Consider the following 20,912-nt stretch of genomic DNA (forward strand, 5'->3'; position numbering starts at 1 on the left):
CAACTCATGGTGATTGGTAGAAAAGAAATTAGCATCTGGTGGCCATCTTTAACTCATTGTGATTGGTGGAAAAGGGGCCAAAACCAGGTGGCAATCTTCATCTTCTGGTGATTGGTGGAAAAGAAACCAGCACCTAGTGGCAATCTTCATCTTCTGGTGATTGGTGGAAAAGAAACCAGCACCTAGTGGCAATCTTCATCTTCTGGTGATTGGTGGAAAAGAAACCAGCACCTAGTGGCAATCTTCATCTTCTGGTAATTGGTGAAAAAGAAACCAGCACCTAGTGGCAATCTTCATCTTCTGGTGATTGGTGGAAAAGAAACCAGCACCTAGTGGCAATCTTCATCTTCTGGTGATTGGTGGAAAAGAAACCAGTACCTAGTGGCAATCTTCATCTTCTGGTGATTGGTGGAAAAGAAACCAGCACCTAGTGGCAATCTTCATCTTCTGGTGATTGGTGGAAAAGAAACCAGCACCTAGTGGCAATCTTCATCTTCTGGTGATTGGTGGAAAAGAAACCAGCACCTAGTGGCAATCTTCATCTTCTGGTGATTGGTGGAAAAGAAACCAGCACCTAGTGGCAATCTTCATCTTCTGGTGATTGGTGGAAAAGAAACCAGCACCTAGTGGCAATCTTCATCTTCTGGTGATTGGTGGAAAAGAAACCAGCACCTAGTGGCAATCTTCATCTTCTGGTGATTGGTGGAAAAGAAACCAGCACCTAGTGGCAATCTTCATCTTCTGGTGATTGGTGGAAAAGAAACCAGCACCTAGTGGCAATCTTCATCTTCTGGTGATTGGTGGAAAAGAAACCAGCACCTAGTGGCAATCTTCATCTTCTGGTGATTGGTGGAAAAGAAACCAGCACCTAGTGGCAATCTTCATCTTCTGGTGATTGGTGGAAAAGAAACCAGCACCTAGTGGCAATCTTCATCTTCTGGTGATTGGTGGAAAAGAAACCAGCACCTAGTGGCAATCTTCATCTTCTGGTGATTGGTGGAAAAGAAACCAGCACCTAGTGGCAATCTTCATCTTCTGGTGATTGGTGGAAAAGAAACCAGCACCTAGTGGCAATCTTCATCTTCTGGTGATTGGTGGAAAATAAACCAGCACCTAGTGGCAATCTTCATCTTCTGGTGATTGGTGGAAAAGAATCCAGCACCTAGTGGCAATCTTCATCTTCTGGTGATTGGTGGAAAAGAAACCAGCACCTAGTGGCAATCTTCATCTTCTGGTGATTGTTGGAAAAGAAACCAGCACCTAGTGGCAATCTTCATCTTCTGGTGATTGGTGGAAAATAAACCAGCACCTAGTGGCAATCTTCATCTTCTGGTGATTGGTGGAAAAGAATCCAGCACCTAGTGGCAATCTTCATCTTCTGGTGATTGGTGGAAAAGAAACCAGCACCTAGTGGCAATCTTCATCTTCTGGTGATTGTTGGAAAAGAAACCAGCACCTAGTGGCAATCTTCATCTTCTGGTGATTGGTGGAAAAGAAACCAGCACCTAGTGGCAATCTTCATCTTCTGGTGATTGGTGGAAAAGAAACCAGCACCTAGTGGCAATCTTCATCTTCTGGTGATTGGTGGAAAAGAAACCAGCACCTAGTGGCAATCTTCATCTTCTGGTGATTGGTGGAAAAGAAACCAGCACCTAGTGGCAATCTTCATCTTCTGGTGATTGGTGGAAAAGAATCCAGCACCTAGTGGCAATCTTCATCTTCTGGTGATTGGTGGAAAAGAAACCAGCACCTAGTGGCAATCTTCATCTTCTGGTGATTGGTGGAAAAGAAACCAGCACCTAGTGGCAATCTTCATCTTCTGGTGATTGGTGGAAAAGAAACCAGCACCTAGTGGCAATCTTCATCTTCTGGTGATTGGTGGAAAAGAAACCAGCACCTAGTGGCAATCTTCATCTTCTGGTGATTGGTGGAAAAGAAACCAGCACCTAGTGGCAATCTTCATCTTCTGGTGATTGGTGGAAAAGAAACCAGCACCTAGTGGCAATCTTCATCTTCTGGTGATTGGTGGAAAAGAAACCAGCACCTAGTGGCAATCTTCATCTTCTGGTGATTGGTGGAAAAGAAACCAGCACCTAGTGGCAATCTTCATCTTCTGGTGATTGGTGGAAAAGAAACCAGCACCTAGTGGCAATCTTCATCTTCTGGTGATTGGTGGAAAAGAAACCAGCACCTGGTGGAAATCTTCAACTCCAGGTGATTGGTGGAAAAGAAACCAAGCACCTGGTGGAAATCTTCAACTCCAGGTGATTGGTGGAAAATAAACTAGCATCTGGTGGCAATCTTCAACTCATGGTGATTGGTGGAAAAGGAAGTAGCACCTGGTAGCAATCTATAACTCCTGGTGATTGATGGAACAGGAAGCAAAATCTGGTAGCAATCTTCAACTTCTGGTGATTGGTGGAAAAGAAACCAAGCACCTGGTGGCAATCTTCAACTCCAGGTGATTGGTAGAAAAGAAACCAGCACCTGGTGTCAATTTTTAACTCATGGTGATTGGTAGAAAAGAACCAGCATCTGGTGGCAATCTTTAACTCATTGTGATTGGTGGAAAAGGGGCCAAAACCAGGTGGCAATCTCATCTTCTGTTGATTGGTGGGAAAGAACCCAGCACCTGGTGGCAATCTTCAACTCATGGTGATTGGTAGAAAAGAAATTAGCATCTGGTGGCCATCTTTAACTCATTGCGATTGGTGGGAAATGAGCCAAAACCAGGCGGCAATCTCATCTTCTGATGATTGGTGGGAAAGGAAGCAGCACCTGGTGGAAATCTCATCTTCTGGTGATTGGTAGAAAAAAAACACATCTGGTGGCAATCTTCAACTAATCGTGATTGGTGGAAAAGGAAACAGCACCCAGTGGAAAACTTCAACTCAGAGTGATTGGTTGAACAAATTATCACCTATGGAAACCTTCAACTCAAGGTAATTGTTGGAAAAGAAACCTAGTGGTAATCCCATCTTCTGGTGATTGGTATAAAAAATAAACCAGAAATAAACAGATGGCAATCTTAAACTCCTGGTGATTGGTAGAAAAGAAACAAGCAACAAGTGGCAATCTTCAACTCACAAAACAACTTCTGGTGATTGGTTGAAATCAAAGCAGCACCTGCGTGTGATATTCAACTTATGGTGATTGGAAAAGGAACAAGCACCAAATGGTGATTTAAAACATTTTCTGGTTTTTGGTAAACAAGAAAAGCCTGATGTAGATCTGTATATCATAATAGATATGATGTGCAGCGTTTGAATGTGATTTTGAGGTAGAAACATTCCAGAAATAATACACATACTTCATAAGTTAAATAAGTGAAATCCTCTTCATTCATACCCAATCTTAATAAAGACACGTCACCTGATAAGAGTCAGACAATACTGAGTAAGATACATGCACTAAAACTACTGTAGACTGCTTAAATCTCATGAGAAACAAATATTAGTGAATTTCACAACTCACAACTTGTAGTTTTATGACACAGCGACTTTTGTAAAAAACAATTTTCACAAAGCCATAAAAACATCAAATTGCATAAATTCCTAGCGAAAATTAAGCGGTGTACAGTATATATCAAAAGAACAATATAGGAAAAATTGAAGGTTTTTATTATTGGAAAATAGATTAATATTCACTAATGATGTGAAGATGATGATTGAATGAGATCAACATAGATCACAGGTAATCGCAATATTTTTCCTTCAATGAGAATAGTAACACCATCAACATTAAACCTAAAGTTGAGTAGAAATGAATGAATGAATGAATGAATGAATGAAAAAATGAACAAATGAATGAACACATTAATGCTTAATTATACTATCTTTCAACTGGTGCAGCAGTGTTGAGAGAAATAGTTATTTTTTGTGAGTGCGATATAATAACATTATTGAGGTGGCAATATGAATAACCATGAGTATGTGTAAATCATAGGAAGAATTTAGTGTGATTTATCGTAAAATTGAAAACAGAATGTGCACTGGAACATTCATTGTATTGATCGAATATGATGTTCACAGCCAAACAGTTTCTCTTCATAGTAAAGTATACCATGTTTTTAATTTGAAAACAAAATATTTAAAATAATACCCAAAGTATCCACACTGCCTATTTAAAAATTAAACACAGAGTAGATGCTACAAAAGTACCAAATACGCTAAAATGTACCTTTAATTGCAGTGACTCGTTTGTTAAATCTGTTGATGATTTCTTGTTGTTCTTCAGTACACTCGTTAGACGATGGTAAGATACCAAACCCCTGTAGAGACGTTTGTAAACGTTCCATGCAACTGGCATCTGGTGGTTCTCTCACTAAACAGTAAATATGCAACTGAAAAATACAAAATTGTCATATTTGGAGATTTCAATATTAAAATCAAATACTAGCCACACACAGTGCAGATTTCGGTAAGGCTTTTTTAAAAAATAATTTGTTTCTAATTTACAACTAAACAGGCAAGCAATTTAAAGAAGCATTGTGTGGCCATATACTGGTATTAACCACCTTCACAAGAAACATTTTTTATACTACAATGCAATACTAAAACTGATATATATAGACAATACTGTAGGAGAAACACATACAGACATTGCATTTATTGTAAGTTTAGAAATTACTGTCTATCCATACACCCTGTCAGGGCTAGTAAAAATTAAAACAATTTTGCAAATGCAATTCTACTAAATAATATTATTGGATAAAGTTGAAAGCCCTTCTCCTCTGATGGGCTGAAACATACTGTAAAATACTTTATTTTTGCTTGAAATTAAATTTCGCTGAAGGAATGATTCAGTGAAAATAATGTCCAGTGAATATACCTTTTTTCCTATATTTTACATTCAACTCATGAAAATAAATTCCAGCTAAATAAAGTATTTTACAGTAGATCATGAAACAAGGAACACAACATTTAAAATAACAAGCCATGCATGGCACAGTCCCCGTTAGTTATCAAATTTAAGATATATAGTTTTGTTTATAGTAATATAGCTGGAATATAACCATGTCAGGAATATGATTTTTTAACATTAAAATGATTGACATTTGTATCTGATCGTCAAACAACTACTTGTCCATATTGAGAGATATTGCTCTGGAACAGCATTCAAAATCAGCCATTTTGAATACAAGTATATATATAACATGATGAATAACGAATATATAAAATTTGAATATAATCAGTCAAAGCATTTAAGAGATATGGCTCTAGAAGCCCAATCATTAAAACAAACTGGCCACCAGTCAGCCATTTTGAATCCAATCTGAAAAATAAAATGACGTGCATCAGGAACCTGTAATGTCTAATGTATGTAACAAGTTTGAACGAAATCCATCCATAAATGCCAGAAATGCTTGATATTTGATGATTTTTTAGCACAAAAATGACCACCATTTGGCCATTTTGAATAGGATCGTCAAACCAATATATCTGTCTATCTATGACATGATGTATAATGAATATTTAAAATTTGAACATAATCAGTCAAAACAAGTCGGAGATATGGGTCTAGAAGCCCATTCATTAAAACAAAATGGCCACCAGACAGCCATTTTGAATCTGATCTGAAAAATAAATGATGTGCATCAGGAACCTGTAATGTCTAATATATGTACCAAGTTTGAACGAAATCCATCCATAAATGCCAGAAATGCTTGATATTTGATGATTTTTTAGCACAAAAATGACCACCATTCAGCCATTTTGAATAGGATCGTCAAACCAATATATCTGTTTATCTATGACATGATGTATAATGAATATTTAAAATTTGAACATAATCAGTCAAAACAAGTCGGAGATATGGGTCTAGAAGCCCATTCATTAAAACAAAATGGCCACCAGACAGCCATTTTGAATCTGATCTGAAAAATAAATGATGTGCATCAGGAACCTGTAATGTCTAATATATGTACCAAGTTTGAACGAAATCTATCCATAAATGCCAGAAATGCTTGATATTTGATGATTTTTTAGCACAAAAATGGCCACCATTTGGCCATTTTGAATAGGATCGTCAAACCAATATATCTGTATATCTATGACATGATGTATAATGAATATTTAAAATTTGAACATAATCAAGTGAAAGCAAGTCAGAGATATGGCACGAGAACCACATTCATTAAAACAAAATGGCCGCCAGTCGGTCATTTTGAATCTTATCTGAAAAACAAAATTATTTGCATCAAGGTCCCATAATGTCTAATGTAAATACCAAGTTTGAATAAAATCCATCTGTAAACAGCCGAGAAATGCTTGATTTTTAGGATTTTTTAGCACAAAAATGGCCGCCATTCGACCATCTTGAATTAGATCGTAAAACAAAATGATGTGCATCAAGGTATTATAATGTCCAACGTATATACAAGGTTTGAACAAAATCCACCTGTAAACAGCCGGGAAATGCTTGATTTTGATGATTTTTTAGCACAAAAATGGCCACCATTCGGCCATTTTTAATAGGATCGTCAAACCAATATATTCGTATATCTATGATATGATCTATAATGAATATTTAAAATTTGAACATAATCAGTCAAAGCAAGTCAGAAATATGGCACTAGAACCACATTCATTAAAACAAAATGGCCGTCAGTTGGCCATTTTTAATCTTATCTAAAAAACAAAATGATGTGCATCAAGGTCCTATAATATCTAACGTACCAATTTTGAATTTGTAAACAGCCGAAAAATGTTTGATTTTGATGATTTTTAGCACAAAAATGGCCGCCATTCGGCCATCTTGAATCAGATCATGAAACAAATTGACGTGCATATGTATAATATCATGTATGATGTATGTGTGAAGTTTGATTGTGATTGGTCCAGGCATTTCTAAGATACAGGTCCGGATGCACGCACGGACGCACGGACGCACGCACTCACGGACACACGGACACACGGAGGTCAAAACATAAGTCCCCGTTTTCTGACTGCATCCGAACGGGGACTAAAAAAATGTAATTACCCGCTGTGTATTTCAGCAGAGAGTTTTTGTGGTGCTTACTTGCAATGGGAACAGAAGTATTTTAAAATAATCTTTAATGCAGGGTAGGTAACTTTCTTACAGGGCTGGTGAAATTTGAAAGTCACCTGCTCCTGTGTTTGGTGTACAATTTGAAGAAATTTCAAATGCTGTTTATTGTATAATGGATCATTAAAATATGATCATACGCCTCTGTCATTTATGTGCATTACTGAAAACTTGGTATTTTTTTTTTAGTTTTTTTTGTTATGCAACCAATTTAATTCTTCCCAAGGAATTTTAGGTTTCAATACTTGAAATATGATAAAGCAAATACCACAGTAAGGTGATATCTGAACAAAATGCCAGTCAACAGAGTTTATGAAGATGCCTACTGATATATTTCCATGAAGACATGGAAGGTTAGTTATAGAAACCAATTACCTCTGTGTGCTGCAAGAGATCCCTCAAAATGAATGCACCAAGAAATCCAGTTGCTCCAGTTAAGAAGACACGTCCTGATTTCCATCTGTTACCATACTGTATTGATCTCCAGAAGGCTCTAAGCTGCATATTGATGTTCACACCACCCTGGTCATGTCGCACTACCTCGGACATCAAGTTTAATACAGGTTCCTTGCATACAATATCTCTACAATAAACAGTGCATTTTTGTCCGAAACAGATATTCTTAGGATACCGATTTCATAGTATGTATACGTAGCATTGTCACCCCTATGGATTAAATGTTATTGTCCTATTGTTGGATGCTAACCAACATTAGTAAACAACATGGCGGACTTGACTCACCAAAATGCCCAGGCATCGATCATAAAAAGTGTGGATAGCTGCTAGAATTCGCCACTTTGTTTCAAATTTTGAGCATAAATGAACATTACTGTAAAGGGATTAATTATTCACTGGGTTTTAATTTTGCTTATTTTGCTAACTGGAAAATGTGCTAAATTAAAACCCAGCGAATATGTAAAATTAAGCATAGAACACATTATCTAAATGATAAAACCGTGAATTTAAAACCCACCGAATATGCCTGAAATGGTAAATCAGTATACAGTACAAGGATTGCTGCCGTTGCCCTGCGCGTTAGTTATTTCCCCTACGCGTTAGTTATTTCCCCTGCTCCTTCGCGCGCGTGTTCGGACAGTCCCACGCGTGTCCGTGCGGTAATTAGTAGGACCCGTTCAATACTATTACATAGTAATAGATCTTGACATACAATCAATCAATCAGTGAATCAATCAATGACACTTTGGGCAGTCATGTTTCAATGAAAGTTGGATGGTAAAGATAAAATCACAATATAATTCAATTGGCTGTCATTTCAATCCACTGTATCCCCCGTTGGACATAAGGCTGCTGGCTGTAAAATAGAGCAATGAATCATGGGGAAACTTACATGTCTTCTGTTTTCTTCAGTTTGGCATCAATTAGCTTAGCCATAGCTGACACAGTAGAGTGTTGAAAGAGGTCTCGGACTGTGATTTCAACTTTCACTTTGTCTTTGATCAGAGATAACAATTTGGCAGCTAACAGTGAATGCCTAACGGTATAGGGATTTTACAATATTGTAATTAATAGTAGTGACTGATAGACTAACGTCAGTCAGCTCATCTATGGAATTGTTGTCTTTTCTATATAATCACTGTAGCTACAAGCTGAAAACTAAATGCATGGCACTTGTCCATTTTCCTTTTGCTACTCAACTAGCAACGACTCAATGGTGCTCCCTCACAACAGACACCCATGAGACCTGAAAGACCTCAAAATGATTATCTTGGGTTAAATCTCTATAGTGACAGAACAAAAACAGAACATGCTGTCTATTTATTACATTTTCTACTTGCAACAATAATTGCCATGAATGATATTTTACCTGATCAGTAGAGAGAAACCACATATTTGTTATAAGTGTACATGTACTTGTTGTGGTAACCTCAGAAATCAAAACAGAAATTGAATTGTCAACATGGCAGAGACTGAATCACATTCAAATTCAGGTCTCAAGAGAAATGGTGAAACATTTCAGAGGATGAAGTTACCTAACACACACACACACACACACACACACACACACACATACACACACACACACACACACACATACAGACACACTAACTGCAAAGACTCCCTTTTTGTGCTTCGCACACAGGAGTCAAAAAATGCTGTTTTATTGTGCAATGGGACAAAAGTTCCATGATTGTACATAATATAAACCAATGAACATTGTCATGTGATTTATGACCAATTTTCTCAAAAATTATGAATCATATCGAATTTTTATCCACATACAATAGACATGAGGTAATCTTTCTTTCCTAGTTCACTTACCCACCAAGATCAAAGAAATTCTCTTGCACATCAACTTGTCTTACTCTGAGGATGTCTGCCCAAAGAGAAGCTAGCATTTTCTCAGTTTCTGTACTAGCGGCTGTACAAATCTCATCACCCCGATCCCCATGCAGATCAATAGGTGGCAGTGATTTCTTATCAAGTTTACCAGAAGCTGCCAGGATGGGAATGCTGTCATGATAGAATAGAATTCATTTTTGAGGTATTCATTGAACACTAAAACTGGACGCCTCCACCACCATCAAAACGAAAGTTCTTTAATTTAAAGTACAAACTGCTATATTAATAACTTTTTTACAATGCTTCTAGGCTGTATTTTGCATAGTTTTTTTTCTTCTTTTTGATATGTGTTTCGTGATAGGAAAAAGGATAATATTACGAGAAACCAATACTTTTTTTTTTTTCCCCACCCCTGAAAAATGGTGTGTCCAATGCAATCACGGTCCAATGTGCAGTTTGTACACCATGCAAAGTAGTGCATTCAAAATATAAAAAAATGTCCACATGTATAATAATATTGTAATTTGGCTGAACACAATCCAAAATGGAATTTTATGACCTCTTCCCTCTCCAAATTGAACAACTTACGTTAAAAGTGTACCAGATTCAGTTGTGGCCAGCCCATTGTGTATCACAAAAATGAAATTCTTTAAAAATATAACATTAATATGAAGGACAAGGCTTAATTGAGATCTAATATAAAACTTTCAAATATGTCTAGAATATAATACAGCTTTAAAGCACAACAAGCATCAGCTGTGTTTAAAATACATGTTTAACCTTTTCACTGCTTTCTCGCCCAAATTTTTTTTAGTGCACTTTTTTTTAAATTCTTCAATATTTCTGGAAATGAACCCCAATTTTGGAGGCAACAGACAAAATTTGAGTCCATTTTCAGTTTTTACTCAACAAAATTTGATGTTTTTGTCCCAATATTTTGAAGAAAAAAACAGACTATTAACAAGACTATTTTGTGAATTTGTGAAGAATTTATGATGAAAACTGGTGATAAAAAAGTTAAAATACAGAGAGCATGGCTGACAACTGCAGGTGCTTTACATATAGCTAGTAATACCTTGACAAGAATACTAAGTATGCTGGAATCATATGGGGAGGCAATCGTTTCTTTAATTCAGCTCGAATTTCTCTCCTAGTAGCATCACCTTCTGGTACGATATAAGCAACAAGATATTTATCAGTTCCCTCATCACCTAGTGCCAGTACCACATTAGCATTCACCATTGGAAGTTCTAGTAATGCTGCTTCTACTGCCTAAAAGTGGTGATAGAATAGTTTCTAAAACATGATCTGTTTTGACAAACTCTCAAATTCTTCATTATTCCCAAAAATAAGCATCTCTGGATTCTTGCATTCTGAGAGCATGCATCTCATTGCCAACAGCTAGATCATCACATAGCATGCATAACCTGTCCTCTGTTGCTCTTAATTTCTCTATTGGTAGTTTATTTGCAGAAATTCTGAATTTAATTATGGCAACTCTATTTGACATTTACATATTCCAAATAAAATTAGTACCAGTACCACATTAGTATTCACCATAGGAAGTTCCAGTTACGTTAGAACTTTACTGAGGTGAAATACATATCGATAGAATTATGTACTGGTATGTTTATAATTATAGACATATTGCTTTTTTTAACTCACCTGAGTTTCAATACTGTATCCTCTTATTTTCACCATAGAGTCACATCTACCACATATCTCCAGCCCTCCATCTGACAGCACATAACCCCAATCACCAGTTTTGTACAGTTTTTTACCAATATATTCAGGTACAGCAGGCGGGCGATCAATAAATCTCTCTGCATTCAACTGAGGTCGATTCAGGTAACCTCTAGCTAATGTAGGACCACCAACATAAATCTGAAAATTAAGGATGTAGTTGACTTTCAATAACAATTATCTTATTAAGTAATGATCAAAACATATTTCACTCAGTTTACAAGATTATGTGGGCTGACATATCAAAAAAACTATACAATCAGACAGATTTGGTAATAAGGTACTAGTCTAAGAAATTTACCTCTTCAATTTTCTACATTCACGATAACAACAACCTGGTTGTAACTTACCTCTCCTGGTGCTCCCACTGGTAATGGATGTAAGTTGTCATCCATGATAATAACATGTACATCGGGTAGTCGAGTACCTACTGAACAAAACTTATTTGATTGTCCATTAGAGTTGTTCTGAAAAATAAAAGAAAGAATCTCAAATTCTGACAATTACATTACAATTAATCCCACCAATGTACTTAAACATTACTTATGCATTACCCCTAAAGGTCATCCATCCTGGTATTTCTGGGAGTAACAATTAAAAGCACAATATATGAAAATTTTTAAATACATCTGTCATTAAATTTCAAAAGCAGTTAAACACGACACAAAAAATGTATAATACCGGTATTGGAAATTATTGCAGTTATTGGGCAAAATTATTCTACCCGGGCCGTTTTAAGCATGGCTGTTTTACTAAGATTGGCCACTTACATGCAGTGTTCTACCTGGGCCATTTTAAGCATGGCTGTTTTACTAAGATTGGCCACTTACATGCAGTGTTCTACCTGGGCCGTTTTAAGCATGGCTGTTTTACTAAGATTGGCCACATACAAGCAGTGTAACAGTGTTCTACCTGGGCCGTTTTAAGCATGGTTGTTTTACTAAGATTGGCCACTTACATGCAGTGTTCTACCTGGGCCGTTTTAAGCATGGCTGTTTTACTAAGATTGGCCATTTACATGCAGTGTTCTACCGGGGCCGTTTTAAGCATGGTTGTTTTACTAAGATTGGCCACTTACATGCAGTGTTCTACCTGGGCCGTTTTAAGCATGGCTGTTTTACTAAGATTGGCCACTTACATGCAGTGTTCTACCTGGGTCGTTTTAAGCATGGCTGTTTTACTAAGATTGGCCACTTACATGCAGTGTTCTACAAGGGCTGTTTTAAGCATGGCTGTTTTACTAAGATTGGCCACTTACATCAGTGTTCTACCTGGGCCGTTTTAAGCATGGCTGTTTTACTAAGATTGGCCACTTACATGCAGTGTTCTACCTGGGTCGTTTTAAGCATGGTTGTTTTACTAAGATTGGCCACTTACATGCAGTGTTCTACCTGGGCCGTTTTAAGCATGGCTGTTTTACTAAGATTGGCCACTTACATGCAGTGTTCTACCTGGGTCGTTTTAAGCATGGCTGTTTTACTAAGATTGGCCACTTACATCAGTGTTCTACCTGGGCCGTTTTAAGCATGGCTGTTTTACTAAGATTGGCCACTTACATCAGTGTTCTACCCGGGTCGTTTTAAGCATGGCTGTTTTACTAAGATTGGCCACTTACATGCAGTGTTCTACCTGGGCTGTTTTAAGCATGGCTGTTTTACTAAGATTGGCCACTTACATGCAGTGTTCTACCTGGGCCATTTTAAGCATGGCTGTTTTACTAAGATTGGCCACTTACATGCAGTGTTCTACCTGGGCTGTTTTAAGCATGGCTGTTTTACTAAGATTGGCCACTTACATGCAGTGTTCTACCTGGGCTGTTTTAAGCATGGCTGTTTTACTAAGATTGGCCACTTACATGCAGTGTTCTACCTGGGCCATTTTAAGCATGGCTGTTTTACTAAGATTGGCCACTTACATGCAGTGTTCTACCTGGGCTGTTTTAAGCATGGCTGTTTTACTAAGATTGGCCACTTACATGCAGTGTTCTACCTGGGCCATTTTAAGCATGGCTGTTTTACTAAGATTGGCCACTTACATGCAGTGTTCTACCTGGGCTGTTTTAAGCATGGCTGTTTTACTAAGTTTGGCCACTGACATACAGTGTTCTACCTGGGTCATTTTAGCATGGTGGTTTTACATGAGTGCAGACACTGAAATGCAGTTTTCCACAGGCTGTATTAAGCATAGCTGTTTTACCACAACTAATCACTGACATACAGTGTTCTTTCTTTTGTAACAAGATATGTGCACATTAGATGGCATTAATACGCAAATTAGTCACCATGTTTGGACATTTAACTGTTTGGACAAGTACTGTTACCACAACATTGTTATCAAAATGCTGAATTATATTGATACAAATGATTAATATTTTCAATCTCAGAAAAATGGCCAGACAAAATGTGTGAACAAACAGGTGGATGGATAAATCATTTAAACAGCATTTCAATCACAAGTTAACAACTATATAATTTGTATAATTTTGTTCGTTTTTATGGTTCAAAATACACTTACAGGTCCTCTTAGGGCACTTAAATACACTGTTATGACATTTGAATGTCTGCTATGTGATAGAAACTATAATGGTACTTTAACACAACAATGCGTTTTGTTCGTAGATAACAGTAGTTGAAATGTGTTTTTAAGTTACCTTATTTTCTGCGGCTTCCTTAGAGAGATTGGCAACAGCAACATCATGGCATTCAGAAATACTATACAGATTCAGCAACTTTACCTTGGGTAATATCTTTCCAACTCTGTCTCTTAACGCGGTGGTTACTACCTCACCACAGAACCAAATCACCCTGTGAATCAAAACAAAATAGAATTGTTCGTTTCATCAAGATTCTCTAAAAATTATTTAATTTATTATAGTTGTCAAATACATACTAATATTATACCTTTATACTAACTATATCACAACCAACTTAGTGGTCATTCTTGAGAAATTAATTAAATGCATTAAATACAGTCCCTTGTTTATTTTTGTTGTTTTTTCCATAAAATAAAATGATACGGGAGAGTATAAAAGACAAAAGCCGAGTTACTGTGAAAATCGGTTTACTGTGAAGAAAAACAAGGAACTTAATCTCAAATAGAAACACACGTAAACCCAAATAGCATTTGTTGTAAATCTGACTTATTTTAATCATATACCATTCATATTCCAAGCATATACACAACTAATACTAGTGAAAGCAATTGCAGTTATTTGTCGGGTAACTGTGCACATACCTGAGGTAGCTAAGACCATCAGCTACATCCAAATTCTCAGTATTAATAACAGTTTCTAATAAAGATGGTGTAAACAGTATTCTGGTGATACGATGTCGCTTTAAATAACTCACTAACAACGCCGGATCATAGATTACATTATCTGGTATGATATACATCGGAATACCTGATATGAAAATAAAATTTAATAAACCTGAATTCCATTTGGTGAAACAAATCTAATGTTAACAAATATATAATAACAACATTTATTCATGAGACTTTATTTTATTACAGGTATATATAAACAACCAGTACCATCCTAGGGTCTATAGCACCAAGGGCCAAATGATTTCCAAGACTTTTCCAGACCTTTTCCCAAACTTTCTATCATTTTTCCCCCAAGACATTTTGACCCTTAATTCAGGCCAACACCATCACTAAATCTTATCAAAGTTCTGAGGATATGGTAGTTCCCTGGAGAAAACAGGCCTTTCTAAAATGAATTAATAACTATGAAGGAATTTAAAGACTTTTCAAAGATTTTCCCAATGCTATGGACCCTGCAACCTTTGGTACTAAGATGAAGCCAGAAGGTAAAACACTCAAGTAAGTTTAGTCTGTAGTTACATGTACAATCAGGTACATTTAGTGATTATTTTTTCATATATATGCATACTTTATATGTTCAGAATTTGAACATGTCTGCATACAATTATGGGATATCATTTAATGATACCGGTACACAGACTGGACTAATACAAGAGAGCATAACATCTCGGATGATTATTAAACAGACAGTGAATGGGGAAAGTGTTTATACATATGTACTGTGATGGAGACTAATACTTGAAGAAGTTAAAAGTCCCATTGCTTGTACATACTGAAAAAATACAAGTAACCATTCTGCATTTACCTTTCAATATGGATCTTAACATTTCCCATACAAAGAAAACATTACATGCAACTCTTTCATCAGATTGAAATGGATAGTTGGTATGCCTCCAGTGGTAAGAGTACACAGCGCCTCGATGGGGACACATTATACCTGTAATGATGCACATAATACTAATTAATTAATTAATTAATTAACAATACAAATTTGTATTCTGATTTAAGGATGTTCGATACAGTTTGATTTTTGTGATATGTACATGATAGGCTTATACAAGGATGGACATAATGCCAATTTGGTGAAACTGAATTTTCTATCTCAAACACATTTTTATTTTCTCATCTTATGTATTCAGTATTTATATTTTTGAAAAACAAAAGAAATTCTCAATGTTTTTAGAAAGTGTATACTTTATTATGATCTACAGTTGCTACATCACAAGCACTTCAAAATGGAAGTTATTAATAAAAATTATTAAAACCTGAATACCATTTAAAAAATTGACATGACACATTATTTTTAATTGTCTAAAATGTTGTTCTCAACAAACCCCATCGGTACCAGAGTTTCAAAAAATTACAATGTTTTTTTAATTTGAAAGTCATATTTTACTTTTTCTTCACAAGTTAACTCTTTAATATAAATTAAATTAAAATACAATTTCTTTCAAAAGGTCAGTGACTCTTGTTTTTTTATTATTGCAAACATAATAGATTAATCTTCCAGTAAAACCAAAATGAAAAAAATTCTCAAAATGTTTGTGAAACTGTGCTGATCATCCTTTATAATATCTTGAACTGTACAATCTTAATCACACTTCTCCGAGACGGTTTCAAAATTTTATTAACCAGGTTTATTTGTCTGTAAAAAGTAACAAACTACAACAAATAGGTGATTATTTGTTTACCGCGAGGTCTCACATAATGTGGGAAAGACGTGGATCAAACTTTTGCCATAAAAATTTAATGACTTGATTCTGCATAATGCGTGAAAAACATGGATCGAATGTCTTTCGTAAAAATCAAACGACTTGATTTTGAATTTCTTTTTTAATAGCTCAATGTCAAAACACCTATCTTTCAGAAAGGAATATGGCATTGTGTTGTATATTCTTACCTTATTAAAATTAAGCATCATCTTGTGTGTATAGCACATTATTTAAGCATGGAATTACCTCAAAAATAGTTTCATATTTGTTGAATCCTCAGCAATGCTTAGATAAGAAAACAACCTTTGTTTGTTCAGTTTTCACGTTCGATTTGACGCAGGATCTTGCAGTGAGTGAAAAATAGTTATTATAATCAAAGGAAGCTGTAGCAGTTACCGAGTTACTAGCTGACTGAGAAATACATTTATATTTTACCTTTTGGTTTGCCTGTTGTTCCCGATGAATACACGACATATGCCAGATTATCCAGATGCACTGTGGGTGGAGAATCGAATCCACCATGCGTGTCATTTTCAGCTTTGAGGCGAGTCGACCAATCATCATCTAGGGTAATTATTTTCTTTGCATCTGACAAATGTAAATTAAAATTAATTTATTCAACAACAAAAAAATATAGATAAACAAATATATGATAACAATACTATGATTGCGAATCAGATATAACATGTCTATACATTTTCTGTCTTTTTTTTAAATAATTATTTTTGGAGTAAAAATTAAAATTTTATATTTTGAGTAGTTGAATCATGTGGTGTTTTAAGTCAGCGATAACACAATTTCACATATCAAAAGTAGAGGAAAGATCGAAACAGAACACAGATAGAATCATAGGTGTCAATAACGTTTCATCAATATGAAGAAAAATTGGTTTATAGAATCTGAATGTGGCATACAAGTACTACTAGTATAAGAAAGTATTAGGTACACAGCTCTGAATTTTTTTTATTTCTACTCATACCTTAAACTTAATTCATTGGGGGGTCACCTTGGTCCCACTCGCGTATCCCATTTCCATGGTTGGGCAAAGATTTCACCAACCTCCCATTTCAGGGTAAGACAGCTACATTCTGACGTCTTGACTCTGACCCTGGGGTATTCTTGATGGCCTTCTCAGTCTTCCTCCAGGTAGAATTCTGCTCACTTGAGGTTTGAGGGTAGAAGGAAGGCCCCTAACCAATTCGCATTGCATTTAACTTTTGTTTATTTTAATAATGTATTTTTTTTCCTGCCAAATTTGCATTTTGGTATTTTCATGGCAAATCATGTACCGGGTAATTAAATTGTTTTTAAATTAATTTTACTTTCACTGCATTTAACTTAGACCTGATTTTTGTAGTACATGTGTTTAAAAAATTAGTCAGTAAAGGTAATTCTCAGATTACGATATAATTTTACCTTTGAGTTGAGTGGGTGCTGTATGATTTATTATGATAGCAGCAGGCTGGGAGTCTTCTAAGACAGATTCCAGTAATGGTGGTGGATAAGATACATCTATTGGTAGATATGCTCCACCTGAAATAAATCATTCAAATAAACGAATTACTTAGAGTAAAACAATTTGGTTAATCTAATAAATAGATGAAAACTAAAATATGTGGTCACATAAACTCAGATGATCTATAAATACAGTTTGCTCACATGTTATGTCTTGGCAGTGACTGTAACTGTAGTTTACTTTAGCTCAACAGGAATCTACAATACCAAAGCCAATGACAAGACAGTCAATATTTTAAGGACACAAATCAACTTTAGACACCTTTTAGAAAACGAATTTGTTTTTTTTGTTTTTTTTAAGTTGAAAAATAATGATCATGATCCTGGAAAATAATTATGTTTATTTTGTTCAATATTAGCGACGAAATAATATAAAAATAAAAAAATTAATTATGGCGTTCAACAAATCTTATGGATTGATATACAAGTAAGTAGATTAACATTATTGGTCAGAATGTACTTACACAACAAAACATAATACCTACCAGCTTTCAATATAGCAATGTATGACACTGTATAGTCAATACCCTTTTCCATATAAATGCCAACAATAGAATCTGCTACAACACCACAAATACGCAGATTGGTTGCCAGGCAATCAGTCAAAGAATCAAGTTCAGCAAACGTCAGTTGACTGCCATCATCGGATACGACTGCAACTGCATCAGGAGTCAATCTGGCTTGCCGTATGAACATATCATGGAGAAGACCCAACTGTTCATACTCCATCCTAAGAAGCAAAATATATATATACAGACTTGGGAAATACACAAAAGATTTGTCCCCCAAAAAATTCAGAAGATTAATTATTTGATACTATACTAGTACCATGCAAGCGAACGATGCAATAAACTGGTATATGTAGAAAACAAAATTCATGAAAGTATTCCAAAATGTCCTTGCTAACTTTAACATTCATGATATCTATCGGTAATTACAGGTAATTATGTTTAGATGAATAAACTAGTTCCGAAAATGTTCTAAATATAACTTTTAATAATCTCAATGAAAATGACCTAGTTTGGGAGAGATGCATGCATTGATCTAACACAGATTGTACAGCACTAATACAAAGACAAAAACATTTTTTGAATGTCGATAACAAATCTTTAAAATACTTGCACTTACTTTTTCCTTGCCTAATGATTGCAGAAATTTGCTCAGTCCAAATATAATTAGAAAGAGCAATGTATACTACGTACTGAAGGGATGTTCCAATGATGTGCCACGAAGGTACAGCACTGCTTAATTAAACATTAACCGAACAATGAGTCGCTGAGAATACAGTCCAATCACCTCAGCATGTCAAGGACTGTTTATCACATCAAGGCAATACAATTGTATCAACTACCAATGATGAACTTTGAACTATGATCCTAAACATGCCAGTGGTTGATTTGTAGAGCTTTATGTTCACATGCCTCCACCATCCACTAAACAAAGTATTAAATATTAAATTAATTACCCATTCACAAGTCAAATACCCTATAGATGTCAGATGCGAAAATGTGACATGTAAATTGTAATGTGCGCATTATAGCATTTGTAGGGTTAAATGCGACAGATTTTTTAAAATGCACTACTGTCAAATACTGGAATTTATTTTCGCTGTTTTCACAAAAAGTTTTTTCAACAAAAATTAATTCTAGCTAAAATAAAGTATTTGACAGTATAATGCAATGCAAGTTAACATGGCGTCCTATGGTTAAATGAGAAAAAATACAAGCCTCAATCAAAGACCAAATCTGATGCTAAAATATGATACGTAATCTTATCATGTGTGCTAATTTTCAAAAATGCATTGCTGTTAAAATTTGTCACATTATAGCAATTAGGATTTAGTTTAACAGAAATTTGTACAATTCTGATTGTAATATGGATTTGAAATGAACATAATCACACACAATATGCTGGATTAATGGCTTTAATCAATAATCTAAAAAAACTGATTGCCATGTATCTCCCACTTGTTGATCCAACTAACATAATCAACCACTTTCACCTAAAAGAAACTACACATTTACACTAGAACTGACACCCATTAAAAATCTGCAGAAATTTAAATGATGTCAGTCTTTGTTTATTACCCACAGACAATATTAGGCAACGGACCCAATAGCAGTATTTGCAAAAAAAAAGTACTTGTCCGCACAATTCGAACATTGACGTAATACTGAGTATGTTGTATTGCGGTTGACACTTGTATTATTCTGTATTAAGACAAGACACCAATGAAAATAATTTCAAGAAAGAAATCGTGACAGTGGAATAGTATACAAATATGCAAAAACATAATTTGTATAATGACACCCCCTCCAGTATTGAGGGTCTGTGATATACAGTGTAGCATACGCTAGCAGACTCACTCCCCCATCTACATTACATAACTCCAAAAAAAATATCTCCAGAACTATGAAGCACATGAATATTCGAAGACCTAGTTTCAAAGATCATTATCTTATATAGCAACAGTGAAAAAATAGAACTCAAAGAAGAAACGAACAATGTGAAATGGCCAATCCTGTGTGAAAAAAAAATATTTTTAGCAGGTACATGTGAATGTCTATAATATAATCCCCTAAACAAATAATAACATGAAAAATAAATGATCCGATTCTTTTATATCTCAGCTTTCTAAAAACATATATTGCCTTTAGCTGCATGCTTAATAACTGTGGGGAAAGTTCTAATCATAATTAAACTATTACTTGTTTTTCCCCTCTCGCTACCTTAAAAATTGCAATTTTGAATTTTTCTGCATAAACACTCAATAGTTCATCAGAATGCTGGAAAGCATGGACACCAGCAAATAATGCGAGGTAGAAATCACCCCATCTCCATTCTCGCACCGAAACCGACTGACGGCCCTATACCTCAATAATATTAATAATAATATTTAATAGTAGTATAGTGATTTTTCATTTTACGGATAAATAAAACAAAATTACATTAACGAACGTGACTGATAAATTTTACTATAAATACCTTTGCATCTCGTTGGCAGGCCAGTCACACTAGTTCTCACTACAAGAGGTTACGATCCCCCCTGCCAAATGCTAAGGAAAACTGAAATGTATATATGCATATTTACATAAAATATTGTCCACCTATGCGAATCTGTTGGTGACAGGTGCTACACTTTGCCCAAGGGTGACCTGGAGGTAGTTGTGGTAAAGGGTAACCTCATTCTCCCACGTCCATAGATTCCACAACCGGATGTAGTTTAAAATCTTGCCCAGGATAAATATATACATAATTAAATGACCATAC

General features: G+C 35.5%; 1 protein-coding gene across 1 annotated transcript in view; it reads right to left on the minus strand.

Annotated features, from left to right (window-relative positions):
* The window catches only part of LOC102809176 (uncharacterized), a 30,272-nt gene extending 11,263 nt beyond the window's left edge, over nucleotides 1-19,009 (minus strand). The window contains exons 1-15 of the mRNA XM_085497770.1: nucleotides 18,771-19,009; nucleotides 18,128-18,372; nucleotides 17,544-17,660; nucleotides 16,563-16,715; nucleotides 15,221-15,352; nucleotides 14,326-14,491; nucleotides 13,742-13,895; nucleotides 11,442-11,558; nucleotides 11,014-11,232; nucleotides 10,424-10,620; nucleotides 9,328-9,519; nucleotides 8,396-8,539; nucleotides 7,423-7,630; nucleotides 4,180-4,342; nucleotides 3,311-3,372 (exon numbers count right to left, since the gene is read on the minus strand). Coding sequence (XP_085353896.1) covers nucleotides 3,311-3,372; nucleotides 4,180-4,342; nucleotides 7,423-7,630; nucleotides 8,396-8,539; nucleotides 9,328-9,519; nucleotides 10,424-10,620; nucleotides 11,014-11,232; nucleotides 11,442-11,558; nucleotides 13,742-13,895; nucleotides 14,326-14,491; nucleotides 15,221-15,352; nucleotides 16,563-16,715; nucleotides 17,544-17,660; nucleotides 18,128-18,371 — 2,268 coding nt within the window. The 5' untranslated portion in view covers nucleotide 18,372; nucleotides 18,771-19,009. The remainder of the gene's footprint in view (nucleotides 1-3,310; nucleotides 3,373-4,179; nucleotides 4,343-7,422; nucleotides 7,631-8,395; nucleotides 8,540-9,327; nucleotides 9,520-10,423; nucleotides 10,621-11,013; nucleotides 11,233-11,441; nucleotides 11,559-13,741; nucleotides 13,896-14,325; nucleotides 14,492-15,220; nucleotides 15,353-16,562; nucleotides 16,716-17,543; nucleotides 17,661-18,127; nucleotides 18,373-18,770) is intronic.
* Between the last annotated feature and the right edge of the window lie 1,903 nt (nucleotides 19,010-20,912).

The sequence above is a fragment of the Saccoglossus kowalevskii genome, chromosome 4 (genome assembly GCF_978046115.1).
Source record: "Saccoglossus kowalevskii chromosome 4, keSacKowa6.1, whole genome shotgun sequence".
Lineage (NCBI taxonomy): Eukaryota > Metazoa > Hemichordata > Enteropneusta > Harrimaniidae > Saccoglossus > Saccoglossus kowalevskii.